We start from the raw sequence: 19,548 nt of genomic DNA, 5'->3' as shown, positions 1-19,548 counted from the left end.
GCCCCTCGTGGCCCCTAATTATGTAATATAAGACATAAAAATCATAATACATAGTTGTAAATGGTTGAGATAAACATCTTTGCTTCAGTAATATATTACAAAATATTAACTGATAAAGAGTTATCGATAAAAGATTTTTGGCCCCTCTTGGTCCCTCATTTGAGTGCCCAACCCCTTTTTCTTGATTTCGTCTTAAAGCTTGTTGGATTTCAACACTTTTTGTTCAATAACTATTCAGAGATTCTTTTTCATTTTCGAATTATTTGCAAAATTACTCTTATGATTTTATACACTTTTCGTTCAACAACTATTCAGATATTCTTTTTCGTTTTTTGAGTTAATTGGAAAAGAAATATTTAGGGGCCAACCCTTCAACTCCCTAACGGGGGGGTTTACCGAAAAATGAAAGGTTGCATATTATTCAGAACATGATTTTGAACATCATTTGTACAATATTACTTATCAAAATATTACCAACTTTTGAGATCTAAAGCCTCAAAGATTTAGCATTTTGGTCCCTTATGGCCCCTTAATATGTAACATACAACATTTAAATTATAATATATAGCTGTAGATTGTTGAGATTCACATTTTTGCTTCAGTAATATATTGCAAAATATTGACTGCTCAAGAGTTACCGATTGAAGACTTTTAGCCCCTCTTGGTCCCTAAAATTTGAGTGCCTAACCCCTTTTTCTTGATTTCATCTTAAAGCTCTTAGGATTTTGAACACCTTTTGTTCAACAACTATACAGAGATTATTTTTCATTTTCGAGTTATTTGCAAAAGAAATATTTAGGGGCCAACCCTTCAACTCCTTTATGGGGACATTTAGCGAAAAAAGTAAAGGTTGCATATTGTTCAGAACATGATTTTGAACATCTTTTGTTCAATATTACTTATCAAAATATTTCTCATTTTCGAGACATAAAGCGTCAAAGATTGAGCATTCTGGCCTCTTGTGTCCCCTAAGTATGTATCATACGGCATAAAAATCATAATATATAGTTGTAGACTGTTTAGAACAACATTTTTGCTTCAGTAATGTATTACAAAATACTGACTGCTTAAGAGTTATCGATTGAAGACTGTTGGCCCCTCTCGGCCCCTAATTTGAGTGCCCAGCCCCTTTTTCTTGATTTCGTCTTAAAGCTTGTTGGATTTCAACACTTTTTGTTCAATAACTATTCAGAGATTCTTTTTCATTTTCGAATTATTTGCAAAAGAAATATTTAGGGGCCAACCCTACAACTCCCTAATGGGGACGTTTAGCAAAAAGTGAAAGGTTGTATATTGTTTAGAACATTATTTTGAACATCTTTTGTTCAATATTACTTATCAAAATATTTCTCACTTTCGAGATATAAAGCGTCCAAGATTTAACATTCTGGCCCCTTGTGGCCCCTAATTATGTACCATACGACATAAAAATCATTATATATAGTGGCAAATGGTTGAGATAAACATCTTTGCTTCAGTAATGTATTACTAAATATTGACTGCTAAAGAGTTATCGATTGAAGATTTTTGACCCCTTTCGGCCCCTAATTTGAGTGTCTAGCCCCTTTTTTATCTCATCTTAAAGCTCTTAGGATTTTGAACACTTTTTGTTCAACAAGTATTCAGAGATTCTTTTTCATTTTTGAATTATTGGCAAAAGAAATATTTAGGGGCCAACCCTTCAACTCCTTTATGGGGACATTTAGCGAAAAATGAAAGGTTGCATATTGTTCAGAACATGATTTTGAACATCTTTTGTTCAATATTACTTATCAAAATATTTCTCATTTTCGAGATATAAAGCGTCAAAGATTTAACATTCTGGCCCCTTGTGGCCCCTAAGTATGTATCATACGGCATAAAAATCATAATATATAGTTGCAGACTGTTTAGAACAACATTTTTGCTTCAGTAATGTATTACAAAATACTGTCTGCTTAAGAGTTATCGATTGAAGATTGTTGGCCCCTCTTGGCCCCTAATTTGAGTGACCAGCCCTTTTTTCTTGATTTCGTCTTAAAGCTTGTTGCAAAAGAAATATTTAGGGGCCAACCCTAAACTCCCTAATGGGGACGTTTAGCAAAAAGTGAAAGGTTGTATATTGTTTAGATTATTATTTTGAACATCTTTTGTTCAATATTACTTATCAAAATATTTCTCACTTTCGAGATATAAAGCGTCCAAGATTTAACATTCTGGCCCCTTGTGGCTCCTAATTATGTACCATACGACATAAAAATCATAATATATAGTTGTAGACTGTTTAGAATAACATTTTAACTTCAGTAATGTATTACAAAATACTGACTGCTAAAGAGTTATTGATTAAAGAGTTTTGGCCCCTTTTGGTCCTTAATTTGATGAGTCAGCACTTTTTTCTTGATATCATTATAAAGATCTTGTCATTTTGCACAAATGATGTTCAGTATGTCCTAACAAAATATTTATACTTTAAAAGATACAATGCAAAATGTCTAAAAAAAATCAGTCATGATTCGTGTCCTAATTTTTGACCCCTACCGAGCTTCCATACTAGACACTTCCAGAAAATATCCTGAACCAGGTGCAATATGGCATCATGTCCTCTATCATCCCTGAAAATTTCAGCTTTCTAGCTTGAACCGTTTTTGAGTTCCATCACAGACAAGGAGGTCATCTAAATTTCGATCAAAGGGCGATAACTTCCGACCGGAAGTGAATTTTTCAAAATCGAGTTGCGGGTACAAACTTCAGATAGAAACACATAATCTCTGAAAAATTGAACTAAATCGATCGAGCCATCTCTGAGAAATCCTCTGCACAAAATCGGTAAGGAAAAAAAAGAAAAAAAAAAAATAATAATCAAAGTGAAAAAGAAACCGAAGAATAATAGAAGGGTCTTCCGCTGAAGACGGAAGACCCTAATAATAATAATAAGAAACAGAGTAAAAACAATATGTTCCCCAACTTCGTTTGGGGAACATAATAACTAGAAAGTCTGCTAATGCAAGCAATAGCATATGTCGCCCCGTACTGGACAAGACTTTCATTTTTATCATCACTAAAACAATGGTCCATTAGCTATGCTTCGACAACCATCGAGTCGTATCAGTCCTTTCCGTTGGAAACGGAAGACCTTAATTGGGTACATCCCACTTATTATTTTTAGAATCGGTAGGAGAAGAAAGTAGTGCAGGAAAAAATTACAAGTTCCTAAATTTGCAGACTTGCATAAAAGAAATTGGGCAGATGTACTGAACTGAGCCTCATACTTGTTAATTGGAAGTATCTTTCCTAACAAAAAAGCTTGGCAAATGTAATTTATTAAGAAGATCAGCCGAATTATTTTGTGTATTATAATGCCAGTGAGAACTCTGAAATTTCCCTACTTTCACTTTCATTTTTAGAGGCTCTGACGGAAAACGAATCTGACATGCCACCTTCAATTCGAGCATTTCTGCTCTGCACAGGTCTGATGTTTGTTATGAGATGATAAATCATGTGTAAACTTTCTCAGTTTAGCGGAATCATGAACATTTTCGGCGAGATGAATGTTCTGTTTACAGTAGTGATCAAGGCTTCGCGCACCTGTAGGAGCGGATCCAAGGATTTATGAATGAATAAAAACTATGGAAATAACATACCAATTTTCTAATTTATACTTGCACTATCTAATGAAATTAATAATATACAAGAAAACGCTAAATGCTAATAAATGCAGCTGACCATCCTTATTTTATTATATAGATAAAATGAAATAATTATAAAATCTAGAGACAAGACAGAAGAAGAATGAATGTTGGCAAACTATCAAATCACATCAGGAGAATTTAATTTTATGAATGAAACTTTTAAAACGTTACTTGTAAGTTGTATATGTTATATCTGTGTATTCTACCTGGCAGTGCGCTTCAAAAGGGGGGGGGGTCGTCTTGAACATAGTACCTTACGTTTGAACGGTAAGGGCTAGGGCTTTCGTATTTCAAATATGTAATCCTTGTGAAAAGAACTTTTATTGGACACGAAGAACTTTGACCCTTTGACCTAGACCTTGGAGAAGACATGTGTACATCTTAACCTTTTTTTCTGTTTCGTTTCTATGACAACTGTGAGCGACTCATTACAATTATTTTAAAAGTAGACGTCACTTTGACACATTGCAAGGAATTAACGTTGAAAGTTTCAAAACGATTGTTTGAGTAGTTATTGAGAAAATCGAAATTAAAGAATTTTAACATTCCCCTGGTTTCCATGGCAATAATCGATTATTTGAAAATTTAAAATGCAAATCGCACAACTACAGATACTAATCATTAAAATAAAAAAAAGTTTCATGAGGAACGTTTAAGGGACCAGAGAGAACACTCGCGGACAAAATTCGTCGCTTTTTACAGGTTTCCATGGCAACGGTAGACAGATTGGAACTGAACGACCTCACTGCACAACTACAACCAGTGATCGTCCTTTGAGGAAAGTTTCAGGAAGATTTTCCCAGCCATCTCCGAGAAACAGCCTGGATAAAAAAAACATGCGTACAATAGCAATATGTCGTCACCGACTTCGTTCGGAGCGACATAATAAGAATAAGAAGAAACATAGTAAAAACAATAAGACAAATACTAGAGCAGAGCAATGAATGGAACTCTCCGCTTTACATCAACTTCATCGACTTTACAAAAGCTTTTGACAGTGTTAATCGCCTAGCCTTAGAAAAAATTCTCAGTCATTATGGGATCCCAGATAAAATTATCTCCATCATTAAGATGTTGTATACAGACCTAAATGCCAGAGTTATCTGTGGATCAAGCTTATCAGAGGAGTTCGAATTACAGACGGGAGTAAAACAAAGATGTCTGCTCTCCACTCTTCTCTTTACATTCTGCATTGACTGGAGAAACAACCAAGAATAAGCGGACGGGAATTACTTGGGCTATGACAGAGATGTTAGAAGACCTAGATTTTGCAGACGACATAGCACTGCTATCACACCACCATCGTGACATGCAAGAAAAAACAAAACATCTAGCAGAAACAGCAAGGAAGATTGGCCTTAATATCAACAACACCAAGACCAAGATCATGAAGGTCAATACTAAATCAGAGGAGCCCATCACCTTAAATAACGAAGAAATAGAAGAAGTCTCAGAATTTGTCTATCTAGGAAGCAAGATCACCACAGATGGGAACTCAGAGGTAGATGTACTAGCTCGAATTTCAAAAGCCACAGGAGCGTATGTTGCACTAAGAAACATCTGGAGGTCAGCAAAGATCAGCACAAACACCAAAATAAGGATCTTCAAGAGCAACGTGCTTGGGGTCCTCCTATATGGTGCTGAAGCATGGAAAGTTACTAAAACCATCTCAAACAAGCTAGATACCTTCCAGACACGCTGCCTTCGCAGAATACTGCGCATCTTCTGGCCAAATACCATCTCAAATGAGGAGCTATACAAAAAGACCAACACCACCCCTCTATCTCAAGTTATAAAGAGAAGGAAATGGCTGTGGATAGGGCATGTATGTAGAATGCACCCAACTTCCATCCCAAGGGTTGCTTTGAAATGGACACCACCTGGCAAGAGAAAGAGAGGAAGACCAAAAGAAACATGGAGAAGATCTGTAGAGAAAGAGATGGGAAAGAACCGCTGGACATGGGGACAGATACAGAAATGGACACAGGACAGGCCAGCATGGAAGTCTCTGGTGACGGCCTTATGTGCTATCCAGCACGAAGAGGATTAAGTAAGTAAGTAAGTAAGTATAGTAAAAACAATATGTTCCCCAACTTCGTTTGGTGAACATCATAATTTTTTTCAAAATAAAAAGGAATAAAAAGGGTATATTCCCTCTTAACAGATGATTTATCTATAGAAATTGTTTTTAAAAACCTAGATATAGTACAGATAATACTGTTGCATTGCATAATGCAAACATTATACAAATGAAATCTTTTTCTAAAATCAGTGACATTTAAAAAATTCCTTCATTGTCTAAGAAATCACAAACACTTTTAACGCCATTTATATACCAAGTCTTTACAAAGAAATTTAAAGTAAATATTGTAAATTTAAATTCTAATTTGTAATCTGCAGGATATTTCAGCTTTAAAAGATATCGGTTTCAACATTATTTACAAATAAAAGAATTAATCATTTGTTTACTCATTTTGATGAAATAATTGTATATTGTAACTTTTTAAAATAATTATTTCACCAATTTTGTAAATGGAGAACTTCTCCCATGAGATGTTTTCTTTGTTACTAGAACACTAACAGGTATTCGTAGCAAAAACCTGTCATCATCCTGATAATAGATACATGTACCTAATCAAAATCCTGAAACACTCCCGCAAGACGGGGTCAAAATGACCATGGCAGATTTCACAAATGTGATTTTTTTAGATAGTTTTGATAACAACTTAATTTCTATATTATCATACTAAAAACAAAACTGTTAACAATATACCTTCACGTTTTTTATTTACATTGACCTAGAAAAAATGCAATTATTGCTATGTTTAAAAACCTTTTTGAATTTCCCGAATTTCACCGGGTCCGAATTAATATTTTTTCTGAAAGAAAACAATAAAGATCCGTACGCAGTGTAGCAAACTCTAATGATAAAGCGCCGCACAAGGTATCAAACCGGAAATTGACCAATCAAAATGAACTTAGTCAAATGTAGGTCCATACAAATAAAATTGATTTTCCTTTTTTTAAAGATGTTTTTCTATTTTCTTTCATGCCATTTTTACAACTTTGGTACCTGTGCCCTAGTAAATTTTATGTACTTTGTGAAAAAATAAAGGTTTTAGGCAGGAACTATTTTTACAGGGAATAGGAGGCTACTTCCTGTAATGCACTCGAGGTGTTTATAAACACTGTGAAAACACGTGTATTTGAGGGTAGTCCTGTTTGCAGATGGAAAAAGTCCGAAAATGCCGTGTAGGTACCTTGTTTTTTGTTGTCAGCTAATGTGCAAGGAAATGTTTAACAACTCCTGCTAAATATTTTTTCATGTAAACAAATACCTGATTTCTAACAATTTTTTATTCTATATAGAATTATGTAGTGAAAACAATTACCGGTGTGATACCTTGAAGGCGGTTATAAAAAATCATCTAAATCCATATAAGAAACTTTAGAAAATAAACAGGTAAATATTCAAGTAACATTCTATACCTGGAAAATTAAAATATATAATTTATTGATTGATTTAAAATAAGGGGAAGATTGATTGAATGATTGATTGTATATTGTTTAACGTCCCTCTCGAAAATTTTTCATTAATATGAAGACGTCACCGTATGCCGGTGAAGGGCTTAAAATTTTGACTTTTACTCGGCACTCAGAGCAGTGAGGTATCATTATCATGCCAACACCTGCCGCTGACACGGGGCCTCGGTCTTTAAGGTCTCAACAGAAGGACCCACATCTTTCACTTCAAAGTGCCGAGCGCCTGGCGAAGGAACAGTTGCTACCCATTTTATATCGACTTCAGTCAGTCGCAGTCGAAAAACGAACTCACGACCTCCCGATCACGGAGCGAGCGCTCTACCAACGGAGCTATCGTGAACGGTAAAAAAAGAAAGAAAATAAATAAATACAGCCCAATTAAAAAAAAATAAACAAAATTTAAAATAGTCCTTTAATTACTAGTATCAAAATAGATTTACACTGTACATTCACACGCTTTGCTTGTATGTATATGTACAATGATTGGGTTTATATCGAATAACATCACACTTTGATATTTTATCCCAATCGACAGATCAATATGCCATTTTGATAGGATGACTCGTTGATTGGTTAATCGCTAAACCTAATTGACAGCTCTGTAAAGAAATACCGAACGTGCGTTCACCTACTGCGACCGCTCCGAGTTCGCTCGGGGTCCGCTACAGGTTCGCTCGGGGTCAGCCCTAGCGGAACCCGAGCGAACCCGAAGCGGACCCAGAGAGCGAACCCGGGGTCCGCTCCGGGTTCGCTTTCTGTTAGGTTGTGTGCGGTCGGTACTGTAAATGCACAGTGCACATGTATCGATTGCTGCAAAAACAACAATGATCGATTCCACAATTCGATTATTGTATTGGAAAATACAAGATGCGAGGCTTACTGGCGGCGAGATTAGTGCAGGATCCACTTCACGAATCCCAGAAAGTGAACGACGGATTCGCTGTAGCGGACCCAGAGCTGACCCAGAGAAAACGCGGAGCGAACCCGGAGCGCACCTAGAGAGGTCCCAAAATTTCTGAAAGCAAACACGAAGCGAACCCCGAACGAATCTGGCGTCCGCTTCGGATTCGTTCTGGTGTTAGGTGGTGTCCGGTCGGTACTGTAGTTAAATGATAAATTATTTCTCATTTTTATCGTGCGCAGACAGACTACGTATATCGCCCTTCATATAAATCATCCCAATTATCTAAACCGAGATAAGATCTCGAGGTGACCAGAGGTGTTTTACAATGCTCCTCCTTATCAGTAATTACCTGTACTTCTGAATATGATTAATAATGGAGTCAGTCAATTTGAATGAAAATACTAGTTTATTCAAATCTATTCTGGATACCGTTGGACTTTCATTTTCACAAGGAAATTCAAATTCTTTACCTGATGATGAAGATCCATTACTTGATGTCCATGTGCCAGATTTCTTACAAGTAAGATTCAACAAACAGAGTGTTACACTCAACTATAAGAAAGATACATTCGACGACATAGTGACCATTCTTAACAATGATCTAATGTTTGCCAAAACTGGATTTAAAAATGGAAACATCTACAAATCATGTAATGGTAATGTTACTGCTACGCTGTATAAATCTACCCAAACAATCCATATTCAAGGAAGTGAAAGACTCATTTGGCTTAGAGATTTCCTAAATCAAGTAAACCATCTACCAATAACTGAAGTCAGTAAAATCGAAGGAATAGGAATGCCAGATCCACAAAATATGTCTACACCTAAACATTGAAAATCTCAAGAAACGGAAGCTCGGCCATGTCTTAACTGCAATAGTTTTGATGTTATTCAAAAACTAACAAAGACTGTGTCTGATCTCTCCGACGAAGTTGCTAGACTTAAGCTAGACTTAAGCTGGAGCTGCAATCTCTACAGATTAAAAGTACAAATTCTGTAGCCGCAATTACCCAAACAAGGGAACCGGTTACAAAAGCTAAGGCGATTGACACAAGGGACCTAAAGGATTCCAAATTACAAGGTCTAACGAGACACACTCAGTGTTCTAAAGTGGAGACAAAAGATTCTTCAACATCCCCAGAAACTGATCAGAGTAGCCAAATAATTCACACTAAACCCAGCAAGAACCAACAATTGGAGTCAGACGTTCCATCTGGAAAGTCAGTGTTGATAATTGGTGATAATATCCTCCAGCGAATTAGAACCCGTGGATTATTGAGGCATGTTGCTGTCCAAACAAACAGAGGGGCTCGGCTGTCAGACATCAGGAGAATTCTCCAGGAAACTGACCTATCGTCCTTCGGGTCAATAATCCTACTTGCCGGGGGTAATGATGCTGCCAAAGACAGGGAATTGGAGACCAGTGAATGTCATCTCACGGAAATTGTGCTCGAAATCCAGAGGAGGTCCCCAAATACCGAAATATTCATATCGGAGATATCACCACGACGAGATGCAGATGTTACCCACATGAATGAAATGATAAGATTTGTCTGTGAGGAATACAGTGTCAGCATGATTTCTCTACAAGATAAGTTCAAGTCATCAGGTATGTTTGGAAGGATGGGATTCATTTATCCTACAGGGGAACATCTACACTACTGAAATCCTATAATACGCACATTCCGGTCATCAAAGCCCGCCATCAGAATGATACACAAAATGCGACTGTTAATGTGAATATGTGTTATTTTTGCGGTGAAAATGGTCATTCCTCACGAATTGTAGACATGGATGTAAAATTGTTTGCTGGAAATGCAATTCTTCCGGACATTAGACAAAACACTGTTCCTATAAGGAATTCGGCAAAGAGGAAATTGCCAAAAAACCATTCCTCTTGAAATTAAAACCCCTTTAGTGTTTTGGTTAATCGTTGTGGTGAATGTGGTGAAATATCATGCAAATGATCATATCTCAGTAATTCACACAATACTAATATATTACTCAGATCAGGTCATGATAAAGATTTTAAATCCTATACAAATTCTAATAATGAAAATGATGTAAATTGTTCTTTTAAAAATGCATCTCCAAGGGAAATTCATAAATGTACATCCCAAACTACAATTTCATCGAAGAAAAATTCTAACTTACTAAATCCTGAAATCAATGAGAAACCACAGAAGAAAAATTCTAATTCAAATTCATTTAATTTTGGACTCATCAAAAAACGCCTTAGATTTTGGAATCTAAAAATATGTCACATCTCGCCTAAAATTGACCAGCTTAAGCTTCTTTTATCAGGTTTTCATTCTATTGATGTATTTGGTATATGTGAAACTTTTTTAAAAGAACAGACAGATAGTTGTGAATTAGATATCGATGGATTTAATTTTGAGAGAAGAGATAGATTAGGGAAATCGGGAGGAGGAATAATTGTATATATCTCAAATAATTTGTATTACAAACGTCGCAATGATTTTGAAATAGGTGGCATAGAAACAATATGGCTCGAAATTAACATCCCAAATTCAAAACCAATTTTTTATTGTACTGCATATAGGCCCCCATCTGCCACCACCTGCTAGGTAGAAAGTCTAACACGGGAGATAAATTGTGCATCCCGCTGTGACGATGCTGAAATTATTGTAACAGGTGATTTTAATATTGACCTGATGAAAGACACCCCCACCCCACCCCAAGATACTGGACCTCTGCTTGTGAAGAATACGACTTCTCACAGATAATTAATGTACCCACGCGAATAACAAATGTCACCTCAACCCTAATAGTTCATGTATATACATGTACTAACCTACCTGAGAAAATATGTGAATCTGTAGTTCCGCCGATTGCAATCTCTGACCACTATCCTATTTGTTTTACAAGAAAATTACATGATTATGTAAAGAAGCATAAACACACGGAGATAACATGCAGAGACTTCAAACATTTTAATGAAATAACCTTTCTCTCAGACTTGGAAAAAGTTAATTTTCAATCCTTATATTCTCTCTCTAATCCTAATGATGCATTAAATAAATTTTATTCGCTTTTTAATGATGTACTAGACAAACATGCAAAAATAAAATCTAAAGGAGTGAAGTATGATGCAAGACCAAAATGGTTAAAACAAGAAATTCTTGAAGCACAGCACAAGTGCAATAATTTTCATAAAATTAAGGACTTTGAAAACTACAGATTACGGCGAAATAAAGTAACGTCATTAATTGAAAATGCAAAAATTAATTATTATAAATCAACCGTATAGCAAAGCAGAAATCTACCCCAGATGTGGGATGCATTAAACAAACTAGCTTCTACCCCAAAAAATTATAGTCCGACGGCACTTGAACAAAATAATAATGTAACTGAGGATACACAAGAAATTGCAGAGATATTTAATTCTCATTTGATTCTCATTTCTCAAATGTCTCTGCTTAACTCCTTGAAGGAGTAAATAAAGAAGAGTGTGATTTCGATGGCCTATTAAATTTTGTGTAGTTTAAATTGGGAACAGAAATGTTTTATATCCCGCTTATTAGCCCTGATGAAGTGCTTTCCTTACTAAACAAACTAGATATTAATAAATCATTAGGTACGTAGATACCATCGATCCACGTTTATTAAAACTTACTGTACAAATTATACATAAACCTGTAACCCATATAATAAATACTAGTATTACATCAGGTGTTTTCCCGAAAAGTTTTAAACTTGCCAAAGTTACACCTATCTATAAAAAGGGAAACAAGCTAGGTCCAAATAACTACAGACCCATTTCTATATTACGGACATTATCAAAAATTATAGAAAAAACATGTGGCAAAATATGTATGATTACTATTTTGATCTTTTAATAGAATCTCATTCAGGTTTCAGAGAATTGCACTCATGTCAAACAGCCCTTACAAACATTACAGATAAATGGTTAAATGAAATGGACCAAGTCAAACTTACTGGTACTGTCTTTCTCGACTTCAGTAAGGCTTTTGACTTAGTAAATCATGAAATTCTTTTTAAAAAGCTAGAGTGTTATAATTTTAATGAAATAACTTTACACTGGCTTCGATCATATTTAAGTGACAGACTTCAAAGTGTCCATCTGTCTAACAAAAAAATCATCTTATCAGCAGTCACAGCGAGAGTTCCCATGGGTCTATACTAGGACCTCCTTTGTTTTTACTGTACATTAATGATCTTCCACTTTTATATAAAAAATTCAAACATACATTTGTTTGCCGATGATGCCACTTTACATGTCCCCGGCAAAGATCTCCAATCTAAAGTAAATTCATTATCAATGGATATTGCTTGTATAGAAAAATGGTACCATTGTGTTTTGTTTCTATATTTGCAATTTCAGCCAAAGTATATGTTTGTCATCGAAAATGAAGATTCAACAATGTATTTTATGTATAAACTTTATGAAATAAATAGGTTTTAGAAAAAACTTATGGTTAAAAATAATATAGGACCATTTTATCAACATTTTACATAGGAAATGCATTGAGAATTGTAAAAACATTGATTTGACAAATTTTTTTAAGGAAGGCTGGCTTGATGGGTAAAAAGGACCTAAATTGAACATGTTTGATACCATTTAACCTGTACAAAAGTTCTTGAAAAATTCTATACAAAATCCAGAAACGTTGCCAATGTCCTTAATGCCTCAAAAACTAAATGCATGTTAATAGGGACACATCAGAAGATATCAAAATTCTTAGACCATGATTTTCCTTTATACGTTTCGAAGAAGAAATCAGACAATGTAACATATGAAAAAATTCTTGGGGTATATTTAGATAATTCTTTACAATACAATGTACATATCGACCATGTGTATAAAACTCTGTCACGTAAAATATCTGCACTCCGTAGAATTAAAAAATATCTTCCCCTTCAAACACGCAAGTTTTTTTATAACGCATACATCATGCCTAAAATTGATTACTGCCTAACAGTTTGAGGAAAAACATCCAGATCAAATCTTGACAGAGTTCATAAACTTCAAAAACGTGCTGCAAGGTATATTTTAAATGCCCCCCCCCCCCCCCGATGCACCCTCACGACCCCTTTTTGATGAACTTGATTGGCTTACTGTTTGTTTGAACAGCTTACTGTAAATAAATATGTATTGTTATATATATCCCTCTTTAATTATTGTCCTACTTATTTACATGAAAAATTAATTACCAATCTACTCTTCGATCTGAATCCAATGTAGATTTTTTTGTGCCAATTCGTAAATGTTAACTTTTTGAAAATTCATTCCTTCCAGTACTCTGGTGCCATTTTATGGAATGCTTTACCAGTGCACATAAAAATGTCACCAACTCTTAATACTTTCAAGAGACAAGTAAAACAATGTGTAAAACAATGTAAGATTAATTTGTGATTCATGTTTATTTGTATTTGTATATTTATGTATATATTTATAATATGTCTGTATGTGTATAACTATGTATCTTTATATTGTAATTTGTCAGAAGGCCCAGGGGAAGAATAGTGGTTGCACTAATCAGGTTACCTTCTTCAAATAAAGCATTATTATTATTATTATTATTATTATTATTATTATTATTATTATTATTATTATATTTAAGAATCTACAATTCTAGAAAAAAGTGAGTATATTATGCCTATTCAAAATTTAGTTAGCATTGGTTGCATGTTAAAGCCTACGACTTTTGGGACAACCGTGGTATACCATATATACTGAAGATCACTGTATTTTTGCAAAACCTTGTTTTCGCGAACTAGACAATGTCACTCTATTATCAAGATATTTTCATGAATTGTTGTTCCTCTGTTATATTATCTAATGCAATATTATTTATATACATGCGAATGCTATTTTTAGCTATTGCTATCCGTTTTCGTCCGTCGTCGTGCGTCGTGTGTTAACATTTGAACATTTTCAGCTTCTGTTCTAAAACCACTGAACCAATTTCAACCAAATTTGGCATACAGCATCTTGGAGTGAAGGGGAACAAAAACTGTGAATTCCATGGTCCCTGCCCCCCTGGAGCCTTATGTGTGGGGCCAAAACCACTAAAATTAATGAAATCTTTAAAAATCTTCTTCTTTACTCCTGGACATCAAGCAGTCAAACTGTTGTCATCAATGTATCAAGCATTGAGTCCTCTACCAAATTTGTGAAATTCGTGGCCCAGGGTCAAGTGTTCTAGTGCTAGGGTGGGGTCAATTGATTATATAGTGAAAATGCATAATGTCTTTGAAAATATTCCTCTCTGCTCCTTGGTATCAAATAAACAAACTAAGTACATAGTTATGATGAGGAAGAGTGCCTCTTTCAGATTTGTGAATTTTATGGCCCCAGGGTCAGGGGTTCTGGTGTTAGGGCGGGGCTCTATTAATTATATAGTGAAAATGCATAAATTCTTTGAAAATCTTCTTCTCTACTCATGGGTATCAAACAAACAAATGAAGTACAAAGTTATGATAAGCAAGAGTACCTCTTTCAGATTTGTGAATTTTATTGTCCCAGTGGCAGGGATTCCGGTGTTAAGGCGGGGCTCTATTGATTATATAGTGAAAATGCATTGATTCTTTGAAATTATTTTTATGCTCCTGGGTATTGAATAAACTAACAACGTACATTGTTATGATTAGCAAGAGTGTCTCTTTCAAAATCGTGAATTTCCTGGCCCCAGGGGCAGGGGTTCTAGTGTCAGATTGGGCTCTATCAATTGTATAGTAAAAATGCATTTATTCTTTGAAAATCTTATTCTCTGTTCCTGTGTATTGAATAAACTAACTAAGTACATTGGTATGATGAGCAAGAGTGCCTCTTTTTCAAATTCTGAATGTTATTGCCCCAGGGTCAGGGGTTCTGGTGTTTGGGCAGGGCTCTTTTGATTATATTGGAAAAATGCATTAATTCTTTGAAAGTCTTCTTCTCTGCTCCTCGGAATCAAATAAACTAACTAAGTACATTGTTATGATGACCAAGAGTGCCTCTTTCAAAATTTTGAATTCTATTGCCCCAGGGTCAGGGGTTCTGGTTTTAAGGCGGGGCTCTATTGGTTATATTGTGAAAATGCATTTATTATTTAAAAATCTTCTTCTCTGCTTCTGGGTATCAATTAAATAAAGTACATAGTTATGATGAGCAAAAATTGCACCTCAACCAAATTTGTGGTTTTTAATGTCCCCTGTATCAGGGGTTCTGCCATATCCTTTAGGGGGGAAGTGCTCTTTTGATTATATAGTGAAAATGCATTAATTCTTTGAAAATATTTCCCTTTGCTACAGGATATTAAATTATGCCAATTATCTAAGTTTTTATATATTTATGATGAAAAAAGGTGCAATTAGCAATACGATGAATTTTATGCCCCATGGGTCAGGGGTAGGGGGGGGGGGTACTTAGTCTGAAAATAAATTAATGCTTTGAAATCTTCTTTTTGGTATTAATCAACCATTTATGATAAAATGAAATTTATGATTAAATGTTACAAAATTTTGAAACAAATGGCACCAGGGTTAGTGGTTACTTTGGGATGAGGTGCAAAACTGGTTATAAAGTTGAAGCGTATTTTCTCTTTGTTACTCTGATCTACTTCTGGGTATTAAGTAAGTAGAGTAAGCATGCTAAATGTATAATTATGATAAGCAATACTGCCTCTTTCTAAATAATGAATTTCATGAACTCTGGTTTAAAACAAGAAATAAATTCAATTGTCAAAAGTTTTTACATGATCCTAAGGTAACCTATAAGGCACGTGGGCCTCTTGTATTGAGTACACTCTCCCGGGTCATTATCTATCGCGAATATAAAGAAATTTACAGTATGCACATCGCAACTCCTTGATACAATTGACTTTGCTAGAATTCCATTTCGATTTTTACAAATTGATTGTTTTTAATTCATACTCAAAAGATGAAATGTTTCGTTATAGACCGGAAATATGCTTTCTTTCAGTTGCACTGATAAGCTAGTAGTTTCTGAATCAATTTTACGTTGGACCAGTCTCTCTGAGATGTGTTTCGTATGAGATATATTTTTTCTTAGCCAAATGTGGAGAAAATAATTATTTTTATTAGATTGTACGCGGTCTCACAAATCATCAGGATACAATCTTTAGAACAATATTATCAAATTCTCGTATTTAATGGAGATGAATAGTAAAGGTCACATGACACTCTTCTAAGACACCGACAAGGTCTCAATCTTCTCAAAAATCGCTTGGACAGGAAAGATGATACTTATGTGGAAACATCCTCAAGCAGTTTTGATTCAAGCTTTTTCAATGATGACCTTCGCGGTAGGGGGAATCACAGTTGACCACAATTGACGATCAAAGTTTTACATATGAATCTATAGGAAAAAAATGTTTTAACATCTTCTCAAAAACCCTTTGGGCCAGGAGAGATGAAGCTTATGTAAAACATCCTTAGGTATATTATATTCAATTTTGTTCAAATCATGACCCCATGGGTAGGGCGCGGCCATCATCGACCATCAAAGTTTTACAGAGGAATATATAGGAAAAATCTTGAAAGATCTTTTCTCTAGAAAAGCAAAGCCATGATAAGTCACATTAATATAAAAGTATCCTCACGTAGAGTCGATACAAGACTGTTCTATTCATGACCCCTGGGAAAAGGGTTTAGGACACAACGGACAGTCAAATTTTTACATAGGTGTATATAGGCAAAATCTTTTGAAATCTTCTGATGAGAAACATAAAAGTCATGATTGGTCATATTTATATTCTGGAAATGTAGATTCAAGATTGCACAAATCATGACCCCCTCCGTGGGTAAGGTTGGACCACAATGGGGGATCAACGTTTTACATAGGAATATATAGGAAGACATCAATAAAAATCATCTTCATGAGAACAGCAAAGTCATGGTTAGTAGTATTTATATGGAAGTATCCTCAAGTAGAGTAGATTCAAATTTATTCAATGCATGACCACTAGGGTTAGGGCAGGGCTACAAAGGGTGATCAAAGTTTTATATAGGAAAGATCTTCTCATCATGCTCTAGAACAGCAAAGTCATGATTAGTTAAGTTTTTATTGTGTATATGCAGATTTATTAATGACCCTAAGGGGAGGGGGGATAGGGGGACCAAAGTTCAAACTTATATGGAAAAATCAGTTATAGTAATAAAAATGTAATCATCCTTAGTTAGTGTAATTTCAAGTTAACGTAGATTTAAATTGCTAAAATCATACCCCCTTTTAGGGTCAGGACAACTTATGCATTTACTGAATTGATTTTTGCTTGTTCCTAGCCACAGTACTCAGGTGAACGATCTGGCCCAAAAGCCTCTTATTTTTCTTTTGAGCTTTTCTTTCATTTCTGATCTATTGAGCAACTTCTTTTCTTTGGACCATTCGACCTGGAAATATTCATTCTTTGTTTTTCATTTTCGATTCGCAATACAATATTTTTTTTAAACGACAAGCACGTTGTTTAACTTTTAGGGGTGTCCACTTGAATAAGTGACGAATGATGACTCTTGTATGAATACCCCCTTGTATACATGTACATGTACATAAATCCATCTCCCTCATGCTATAAGATAGCTTTTTACTCCATTCTTTGTCACAAGTCAAATTATTTGCAATGCTGTTTTAATCTAGGCGATAACCATGGCGTTCAAATTTGATGTGTCTGTTTAATAATGGGTTATACACCCCGGATAATTTCCTCAAGGGAAACAAATTTTATGGCGCTTTAAACATCAATTGGATTTAAAATGGACTTGCTACCTGGAATTTCGCTTTTGAAGCTTTTAACCTCAGAACGCTTTTATTAATGTTCTTTTGGCTGAGATAGGTCAAGCCATGATGGCGGTTGGATGACAAATAAAAAGTGTGAGGACGATACTTGTTTTATTTATACTTTTGTTGCATATGTACAATCAGCGTTTAAAACATTCCAGTACTCAAACTGTATTGGTTGGAGTCTGTTGACTCAGGTCAACAAAGAGAGAAGCAATGATAGCTTTTTGTTAAGTTCGTTTCAAATGAGGTAGGGTTTCTTCAAACACACTTATTAGAAATTTTCTCTGGGGTTAAAAACAAGACTAAATAATGAGCATTAAAGTATGGAGCGATGCTGTGCTGTGTGATCTAACAAAATAAAATAACAGGAGTTAAGTGATGAGAGGTTTTTCCAGTGTTACACAGTTCGTACAAGTATACATGTATATGGGGCCAATTGGTTTTACAAAGAGCTTCTACAGGTTTATCAAGGCCAATGAGGCCAAAGCTGCAACCAGTTGACCCGGCTCTCCAGGCTTCCTATACAACCATGATTGTGAATAATATATTTTACGGGAACGAATGTGAGATCATCCTCGAGAACAAACATTTATCAATCCTTTATTTGTATGATAATGGTATAGACATTTATTTTCTTTAATAGAAATACAGAAGCTTAAGCTTGTTGGAGAAAGTTTAGATGTCAGCGAAGACACTATCTCAGAGAATACCCAAATCTCAGATTTCTTTCCAATATGGAGGTCAACTACAAATACCTTGGAGATACCGTGTATAGTAATACAGACAGAGACACCATGGAACTCATGTGGAAGTATGTTGATAAGGATTAACATTTATAAAAAATAATTTATAAGTTTATGTTTTTTTCCACAATATGAGACTTTGCCATTAAGCAGGGGTTATAAAGAAGCATACAAAATATTCCACATTGACTAAACCAGTGCTACATTATGACGTCATAGTAGGCGAGATTACGTCAATGTTAGAACAAAGTTTTCGTAACATTGGTATTTAGAGATGTAATTAAACTCTAGAAAATAATACAAACGTGTGAACATTAACAAAAATGAATGTTTTTATTTTGCTGTATCTGTCATTTTGATTAAAATCAAGCACCGATGACGTCATACGTGTATATAAAGTAACTTGGGAATTGAATTGATCATGTCATTCGTGACAGAAATAAAGCAACAGAATAACAATAAGCTGGATATTTCAAAACTTAATATTTGTACAGATTGAAAGATTGCCTTCTAAAATACCACGAAAGTGCTGCTAGAATCCCGAGTTAAGCATGGTTTTACGAAAAATCTCGGTTCAAATGTATAAATTTCAATATATTTGGTAAGGCTTCGTGCGAACGTGATGCCAGCGTGGTGGTGGTGCACGTCTTTGCGATAGACACTCTTTTATCTTAATGCAATAGATAATAAAGTTGACGTTTATCAGCGGTTGTGGTAAATTATCAAACTTAATTTTATTTAAAAAGTCTAAATTTCCCGAGAAATGACTTATATGCTTCCTTAACATACCCGCGTACCTAAAAGATAATAGAAAGATTAATAAATGGCAGAGGTCTGCCATTTTTCATCTTTGCAGACTTTTAGTGACCATACAAATGACTGAATGGCAGAGTTCCATCTAGTGTAAACAGGTATTTATAA

General features: G+C 35.0%; 1 protein-coding gene across 1 annotated transcript in view; it reads left to right on the top strand.

Annotated features, from left to right (window-relative positions):
* Nucleotides 1–19,548, top strand: part of LOC134261693 (uncharacterized) — a 99,629-nt gene that overhangs the window by 50,411 nt on the left and 29,670 nt on the right. Inside the window, exons 4-5 of the mRNA XM_062744104.1 lie at nt 13,725–13,745; nt 18,528–18,695. Coding sequence (XP_062600088.1) covers nt 13,725–13,745; nt 18,528–18,695 — 189 coding nt within the window. The remainder of the gene's footprint in view (nt 1–13,724; nt 13,746–18,527; nt 18,696–19,548) is intronic.

This window comes from Saccostrea cucullata, unplaced genomic scaffold (assembly GCF_032062105.1).
Source record: "Saccostrea cucullata isolate Sc308-1 unplaced genomic scaffold, CSIRO_AGI_Scuc_v1 ctg1775, whole genome shotgun sequence".
In the NCBI taxonomy this organism is placed as follows: Eukaryota; Metazoa; Mollusca; class Bivalvia; order Ostreida; family Ostreidae; genus Saccostrea; species Saccostrea cuccullata.
Note: the sequence above shows the minus strand (reverse complement) of the source record. Positions and strands in the feature narration are given on the sequence as shown.